Raw genomic sequence first — 8,619 nt, 5'->3', positions numbered from 1 at the left:
GGTGGAATGACAGACCAAAGCCTGCCTGCACGTGTCTGTGGGTGCACCCCTGTGGGGCACGTGCAGACACACGTGGCAAAACATTCCTGCACGGCACCCCCAATTCCACCACTTTCTCTCCTGCAAAAGACAGCAAATCCAGTAACTAAAATGAGCCCCGGCAGCAGAGCACAGAAAAGGCATGGAAGAGATGGACCCACCCACGTTTCACAAACTCCTTACCGCTTCTGATACAGAAGGTCTGCAATTCAAAGGACGCAGAAACCGTCATGTCACCAAATACACTGGATGACGCACAACTCACTATAAATGGTGTAGGTGGTTCACTGAAAATAATTTTGGCTTAATCAGTAATCTGGGGTACAGGCCATTGGATGAATCGCTAAATTCATGACATGCTATTTAAAGAACTGATTTTCGTGAAATCCCTCAGAGTTATCTACAAACGGTGCTGGCGCATGGTAGGTGTTCAGTAAATATTTGTTGGCAGAATGAATAAGCATTGCTGTACGGTCAGTATTTACACCTCCCTCCCCCCAGCTGGCTGTTTTGGACTACACTTCAAGTACAGGCCGCAGGCCCGAGGCAGGATGGAGTGTGACCCTCTAGGGTTCTTAGCCCCGGTGAGCCGGGACCCCAAGAGCTACAGGACTTGTTTTCAGAGCTGTGGGTCACAAAGTTCAACCCAGTAATTCTGAAAATAACCCCATCAACAAGGAACAGCCCCACCCCAATCTTCAAGAGAGAAATCCTAGCTGAAGGAAAAAATTGAATTTCATTTTTCGTGGCCAGGTTGACTTTATTCCGTTTTGATTTTCTTGGACAAATTGGTTAGCATTTTGAGCAATCATTCAAAAGGGAGGACATTCACCTTCACCAGGGATCATGTACCTTGTTTAATGCAGCTTCAACCCAGTGCAGAGGAGATGCAAAGTATATTTAAAAATAAAGTTTCAGTTCCAGAGGATTTTCTGCTCCAACCGTGGAGATAAGGTGAGCGTGCATGCAATCTTGCATTGGAAAAATGGCACTGGTTTTAGGTTTTTACATTCAAGCCTTTGGCTCTCTCTCTCCTCTGACTTCACACTTAGTTTTAGGGTTCAGCGGAGCAGCATTCTGCACTGGCCAGCCCATAGCCTTCATCTGTAGGGGGTGGTCCTGCTTTGCCTCCACCGGAAAGTGCTGCTAGAGTAGCGGGTGAAGTCAATCACTTGGCGCCTGGCCTACAAGAGCTCATCTTTGGAGGGGACAGTGGCTAAGGGATAGGCATTTAAACAGGCCCGGGTCTCATTTCCTCATTTGTAAATGCTGAGGGTTGTCAGAAATAAATACGGTAAAACCTGTGTAAGGAGGAATCCTGTGAGAAGGATAACTTAAATATTTTCCACTAATCGAGAGCAAGAGAAAAGCGGTTAAGACTGTACCCTGTCAAGGGCGGAAAACTTGTGAGACCTGGAAAAACAAGGCCGTCTCGTCGAGTTCCAGCTCTCACAGGTTTCATTGTAAAATGAAACGTGTGAGGTGCTTAGCTTAGCACAGCATCTGGCATGTAACGATTATTCCTGAATGTTTCGTTCTAGTTTCTCTGTGTCTGTCTTAACGTAGCCTCACTGATGTGCCATTTAGGTGAGTGTGCCCGGGAGTGAGTCCCTGTGGTTGGATCTGTGCTGGGTGGGACACAGGCAGCTGTGGGAGGAGCATGCTCAGAGGCTTGGGTCCTGGGCTTCACCATGCTCCTGATGTGGACAAGGTCATCCCTCAGCCCGGGACTCAATTTACTTCTCTGAAAACTACGAGGTTAGGACAGATGGTTACCATTGGAATCCAACTCATATATTATCGGTTGAGGGAATTAGAGGGTGCAAAATGTTGGCTGTTCCCCCCAGGTTTTCTTATTCTCACCTGTGTGACCTGTTGAGGCACTTCCTCACCTGGGACTTGGTGGTTCTGCCTCTTACCTGGGGAGCAGCAGCAGCAGAGAATCAGTGGCAGGAATCCTCAGAGGACCTAGAGGACCAGACCCCTCCACCCATTGTGATGAGTGAGCACTGATTCTATGACAACAATGGACACTCCCCAGCTTCCCTCCAGGCCGAAGGCTGAGAATTCAAGATCAGAAACAGGGAGGAGGAGTAATGTCCCAGATGTGTAGAGCTTGGGAGGCAATGGAGAGGTAAGGCAGCCCGCCTCAGCAACGTTCAGCTTCCTGGAGAGAATGCCCAAAGGAAGATGCTTCAACCCACCTTTAGACAAGGATGGAATATGGGTAAGAAAGATGGTGCCCTCTGCTACCTTTCTCAAGCCACACGGGTGTGGTCGAGGACGCAGAACTGAGTTCAAATCCTGATTCTGCTACTGATGGCAGCATGGCCTTTGACAGATTACTTCACTCAGCCTCAGTTCCTTCATCGGTGACATGGGATCTCATGGGGTTTCTGTGGGGTAAATGAAATAGTGTGTGTAAAACACTCAGCACATGGGCTCCTGTAAGTGCCCACCAGGCAGTAATTGCTGCCTGCTTTACGCTTTCTTTTTTCCATCACATACCTTCTGACATATTTTATAACTTATTTATTGTTTGTGTCGCCTGGCTAGAATAGAAGCTCCATGAAGGCAGGGGTCTTTGTCTTTTTTATTCACTGATAAATCCCAAGTGCCCATAGTAGGATCTGGCACAGAGAAGGTGCTCAATAGATATTTGCTGAATTAATATTATATTAGAAATCTCTAAACACATTTCTGCTGGCTCACAATCTGATTGCCTTAGCGCCACTGGACTATGGAACGGGAAGAGTTCTAGGAGGCACCATTGACCTATCTCGATCATTTGAAAACCTTCCAGCTTCACTCTTTCCCAGGCCCCTCTCGTACTATTGGTCACAAAGCCCATTGGCAGTTACTACTAGTCTACCATCTTTAAGAAACATTGGTGGCCCAAGAGCCTCTCTTATTTGGTGTTCACCAGTAAAACCAGTTGCTGTCAAGTTGATTCTGACTCGTGGTGACCTCATGTGTGTCAGAGTAGAACTATGCTCCACAGAGTTTTCAATGGCTGATTTTTTGGATGTAGATTACCAGGTCTTTCTTCCTAGGTGCCTCTGGGTGGACTCGAACCACCAACCTTTTGGTTAACAGCTGAGCACGTTAACCATTTGCACCACCAGGGATTCCTGTCTGGTCTCTAGTGCGCATATATCATGTACGGACAGGTCTTTCCACTTCTGATTTCTGTAATTCATTCACAAAAGGAACTTCCAGAGGAATCACAGCAGTAAACTGTCGCCTGCATCCTCACTGATACTCGCAACGAGAGACAGAATCAGGGAAGTCATGGAGTTAACCTCTTTAAACACCATGATACACAGAAAACCATTAATTTTGCTTGTTTAAAAAAGAAAATACAAAAAATAAAAATTGAAGACACCTTGGTAAATTTGTGTCTGAAGGTTTTAAAAAACTGACACTATTCACCTGGGCATGACTTTGGCTAAATAGCTTAGTCTTTCTAAAACTCAGTTTCTTTAGCTGTAAAATGGGAGCAACAATGTTCCAAGGTTAGAGGGCTATTGTGGGGATTAATGACATAATTCACACAAAAGAACTTAATATGATGCCTGGTACGTAGTACCCACTCAATACTTGCTGTTACTTATTATTATTGTTAGTTGCTGTTGAGTTGAATCCAACCCATGGCAACCCCATGTGTTACAGAGTAGAACTGCTTCATAGTGTTTTCTTGGCTGTAATCTTTATGACAGCGAATTGCTAGGCCTATCTGGGCTACTACTGGGTAGGTCTGAACCACTAACCCCTAGGTTAGTAATGGAGCACAAACTGTTTGTGCCACCTGGGGACCTTCACTATTATACATAGATGTATACTTTTTTTCTTTTTAAACACACCTGGCTTCATTCCACAAAGATTTAAAGTGATGTATGGAAAATATACACAATAAAATAGTGAAATATAAATAAAATAAAAATTCGGAATCAGTTTCAATACACTTTAGAATAAGAGGTCAAGACTGGTGAAATAACATAGGTATTATAGGACATAATGGCGTCAAAAAAAACCAAATCCATTGCCGTCGAGTCGATTCCAACTCATGGTGACCCTATAGGACAGAATAGAACTGCCCCATAGGGTTTCCAAGGAACAGCTGGTAAATTCGACCTGCTGACCTTTTGGTTAGCAGCCGAGTTCTTTACCACTGTGCCACCAGGGCTCTGGTAGCTATTAGGGCATCAAATGTGACTGTGAGTTCCCTGGCAGCCAAAGTAAAGTGGGAAATATTGTTCACTACATAACACTATGCCCATGAAGAGAAAACATAGATTTCTCAGATTAAGTTAGGTAGCTTCCCCTCTTTCTATTACCAACAATATCAGTTAGGATTGTGTTTGACTAAACATGAAAAGCTGACTATGGTGTCTTAACCAAATCCGGGTTTATATTTCTCAAGTGATAATAAATCTAGAAGTAGATAGTACAGGGCTGATACAGCTGCTCAAGGGAGTCATTAGAGGCCCAGGATGTTTTCAGCTTCCTGCTCTGCCGTCCTTGGTATGGGGCTATTTCACATCAAGATGAGGGCAGTGGTGGTTCAATGGTAGAATCCTCATCTTCTCTGTGGGAAACCTGGGTTCAATTCCCAGCCAATGCACCGCATTTACAGCTACCATCTGTCTGTCAGTGGAGGCTTGTGCATTGCTACGATCCTTGTTGTAGATTGAATTGTGTCCCCCAAGTATGTGTGTCAACTTGGCTAGGCCATGATTCCCAGTATTGTGTGGTTTCCACCATTTTGTGATCTGATGTAATTATCCAATGTGTTGTAAATCCTAACCTCTATGATGTTAATGAGGCAGGATTAGAGGCAGTTATGTTAATGAGGTAGGACACAATCTACAGGATTAGGCTGTATCTTGAGTCAATCTCTTTTGAGATATAAAAGAGAGAATTGAGCAGAGAGGAGAGGAACCTCATTACCACCAAGCAAGAAGAGCCAGGAGCGGAGCACGTTCTTTGGACTGGAGTCTCTGCACTGAGAAGCTCCTAGACCAGGGGAAGATTGCTGACAAGGACCTTCCCCCAGAGCCAACAGAGAGAGAAAGTCTTCCCCTGGAGCTGGAGACTTGAATTCAGACTTGTAGCCTCTTGGACAGTGGGAGAATAAATTTCTGTTTGTTAAAGCCATCCAATTGTGGTATTTCTGTTATAGCAGCACTAGCTAACTAAGACAATGTTGATCAGGTTACAGTGGACTTTCCAGACTAAGATGGACTATGAAGAAAGGCCTGGCAATCTACTTATGACAACCAGCCAATAAAAACTCTATGGGTTGCAATGGTCCAATCTACAACCAATCATGGGGATAGTGCAGGACTGGGCAGTGTTTCATTCTGTTGTGCACAAGGTCACCTTGTGCTGTGCAGTGAATTACTTAATATGGCCCTTCTAGCCATGGTCTTGTAACTCCCACAAAATTACTGGGTGTAACTATGCAAATGAGGTGCTTGTGGCCCACCAAGGGGATTGGATAGTTTGCTAAAAATGCAAATAAGGTGCACGGCACCCTTGTGGAGGTGGGACCATGCAAATAAGGCATATAGAACCCTAACAAGGGGATTGGTTAGTTTTGTTGTCCCACTAGGCTTAGAATGAGCCATCCCAGAGGTGGAAAGGGGGGACCTCACTACCAAGAAAGAAGAGCTAGGAGTGGAGTGCATCCTTTGGACCCAGGATCCCCACACTGAGAAACTTCGAGACCCAAGAGACAGACAGAGCTATAACACCGGACACAGTGAGAGGCGGTGAGAAGCAGCAGCAGAGAAACCGTGGCAGCAGAGGCAGTGGAACCAGAAGACTGGCAGGAGATGGTGCAGTGGGCTTCCCAGCCCATGGAGTGAGAGAGCTGAGCACCTTGGGACAGGAGGTTTGCTGGTGGAGTAGGGTGCCTCCGGGCACTTGTCAGTGGAGCTAGAGAGCTGAGTGCCTTTGGGCTGAGGCTTGCTGGCAGAGTGAGGTGACTCTCGGCAGTTATTGGCAGAACTAAAGAGCCTTGTAACACTTGCTGCAGCAGGGCAGAGGCTGGCCCAAGAGGCCCAAGGGGCCCAAGGGGCCGAGAAGCCAAGGGGCCAAGGGAGCCGAGGGGCTGAGAGGCCAAGGTCTAAGAGGTCAAAGGCCAGGGAGAGTCCTGCCTGCAGGCACGGCTGAGAAGAGGCTGATCGAAAAACTGTATCATGAATTGTAACCTGTTAATTTGCTAACAAACTTCATAACTGGAAGTACAGTTTGTGAGTTCTGTGTGGCCATTGCAATAAATTACTGAACCCAGCAGAGAAGTAGAGAGTGCCAAGGTAGGGACAGCTGGTGTCAGAATTGGTAAAAAGGTTGGAGGGTGGAGGCATGTCTGAACTTCACCTCACAGCAATTAGCCTTGGGATGTTGATGCTGATAATGATTTCTCTTTCCCACTCATGAAGTTAGAGGAGGTCAGGTGCCCTCACTATGCCTTTTGTTTTTTTTTTTTTGTTTTTTTTACCAGGAGTCTGCTGTCGACTCAATGGCAGCTAACGACAACAACATTCCCTGTCTACGCAGCAAGTCCACAACCCAGGCAGGAAAACAAAGGACAAAAGGAGAGAGGGCACCCACCAACTAAGTCTTCCCCTTTTTATCAGGAAAACAACAGCTTTTCCAGGAGCCCTGTCCCATGGACTTCGGCTGCAATCTTATTGAGTTGCATGGCCAACTTAGCTGCAAGGGAGTCTGGGAACATATTTATTAACCAGCCACGTTGCAACCCTAAACAAAGTCAGGCTTCTGTTAGTAACGAAGAAGGGGAGAAAGAGCCTTTCACAGGTTCATAGCATCTCCCACCTGAGACCCCAAGAATGCAGCACCTTGCCTGGATTTTAGGTGGAAAGGCCATGTCCCCCAAGCTTGACTTGAGCCTTTGGTGTGGACCCTTTCTGCTGCCAGCACGTAAGAGCATAAAAAAGAATAGTGCTGATCCTGAAGTTTCCCAAAGTAACTTGTAGATGAGTTGGGAAAATTAAAGAAATTGTTGGCTTTGAGTCAGCAGCGGCCCATTTGGGAGGATAGTAATTACCACATTAGAGGGGACGGTCGTTTTGCAGTTGACCTTGCTGGCTGTCATCTGGCTGTTTCTGGGCAGGAAAGACTTTTTCCACACATTTTCACCTCTCTATTTAATATTTCAGTCACTGAGTGATTGAATGCGGCAAAAATTTCACTGCCAACTAGTTAAAAAGCTATATTTCACGGCTACAATATCTAACAGAAGGGTTTATTTCACAGCTATCTTGTTAGAGCCATTAAATATATATTTTAAAAGAGTGAAATTAAAATGCTAGAGCCTTTTTTTTTCTTTTTTTTACAGCAATTCAGCTCATAGACTTGCAGAATACAAATGAACTCAAGTCAGTTGTCACATTGCTGGTGAGAGAGAACATTCCTGATGTCAGAACCTCTGCCCCCACCCCCAGCCCGATTGTCCACAGCTTCCCAGAGTGGAGGGTTGACCGACTAACTGGAGGTGGAAAGAAAGGAAAGGTTGTTGGCCCTGTGTATTATTTGTATTTACCCTCAAGAGGAAATTGTTCAAAAATGGTTTTTGAAAATGTAATACAAGATGAATTAAAAATGAACAGGTAGACTTTGAAGACTGTCTAGGGTATATTGTTAAGTGAGAAAAGCAAGATGCAAGCCGTATTCATAATAGGATTCAATCTTTGCAAAGCAGCACAAATCCCCTCTGCGTGTGTAGGTATTTGTATGCGGTTATATGAGCGCTCAGTTGTTACTATTGGTTCTCTGGGGGTGGCAGTGGAGGAGGGGTGACAAGAAGGAGAGAGAGAAAGTAACCAAAAGTTACTGTCAGATAAAAAAGTATTCATAATTTTTAAAAGCACATTTATAATATGGTCCTGTGTATGCAATGGAGCCCTGGTGGCACAGTGGTTAAGAGCTCGGCTGCTAACCAAAACGTCTGCAGTTCGAATCCACCAGCTGCTCCTTGGAAACTCTGTGTGGCAGTTCTACTTTTACTATAGGGTGGCTGTGAGTCAGAACCGACTCGATGGCACATAATAACGACAGCAACGGGTATGCAAAGGGAACGGTGGTGGTTCAGTGGTAGAATTCTCGCCTTCCGTGCAGGAGACCGAGGTTCGATTCCCAGCCAGTACCGTTCATGTGCAGCCACCACCCATCTGTCAGTGGAGGCTTGTGTGTTGCTATGATGCTGAACAGGCTTCAGTAGAGCCTCCAGACTAGACCGACTAGGAAGAAAGGCCTGGTGATCTACTTTTGAAAATCAGCCAGTGAAAACCCTGTGGTTCACAATGGTCTGATCCACAACCCATCACGGGGATGGTGCAGGACCAAGCAGCATTGTATTCTGTTGTGCATGGAGTCCCATTGACGGTAGCTAACAATAACAATAAAATGCATGCAAAAATTATATATGTGTGTGTGTACAATCGTATAAGGATATATGAAAAGGATGGTCACCAAAGAGTTAATGGGAAAGGATTTCAGGTGAATTTCACTTCCTTCCTAGGCTTTTCTATATTGTTTGAATTATTTTAAACC

The 8,619-nt window shown here is 45.4% G+C and overlaps 1 protein-coding gene across 1 annotated transcript in view; it reads left to right on the top strand.

Moving 5' to 3' along the window:
• The first annotated feature begins 2,182 nt into the window (after positions 1–2,182).
• TEX36 (testis expressed 36) overlaps positions 2,183–8,619 on the top strand; it is a 16,521-nt gene continuing 10,084 nt past the window's right edge. Inside the window, exon 1 of the mRNA XM_004374974.1 lies at positions 2,183–2,266. Within this exon, the coding sequence (XP_004375031.1) occupies positions 2,216–2,266 (51 nt within the window). The 5' untranslated portion in view covers positions 2,183–2,215. The remainder of the gene's footprint in view (positions 2,267–8,619) is intronic.

Source organism: Trichechus manatus, unplaced genomic scaffold (assembly GCF_000243295.1).
Source record: "Trichechus manatus latirostris isolate Lorelei unplaced genomic scaffold, TriManLat1.0 scaffold00031, whole genome shotgun sequence".
NCBI classification, from domain to species: domain Eukaryota; kingdom Metazoa; phylum Chordata; class Mammalia; order Sirenia; family Trichechidae; genus Trichechus; species Trichechus manatus.
The sequence above is the reverse complement of the archived record's forward strand: the minus strand, read 5'-3'. Positions and strand labels throughout refer to the sequence as shown.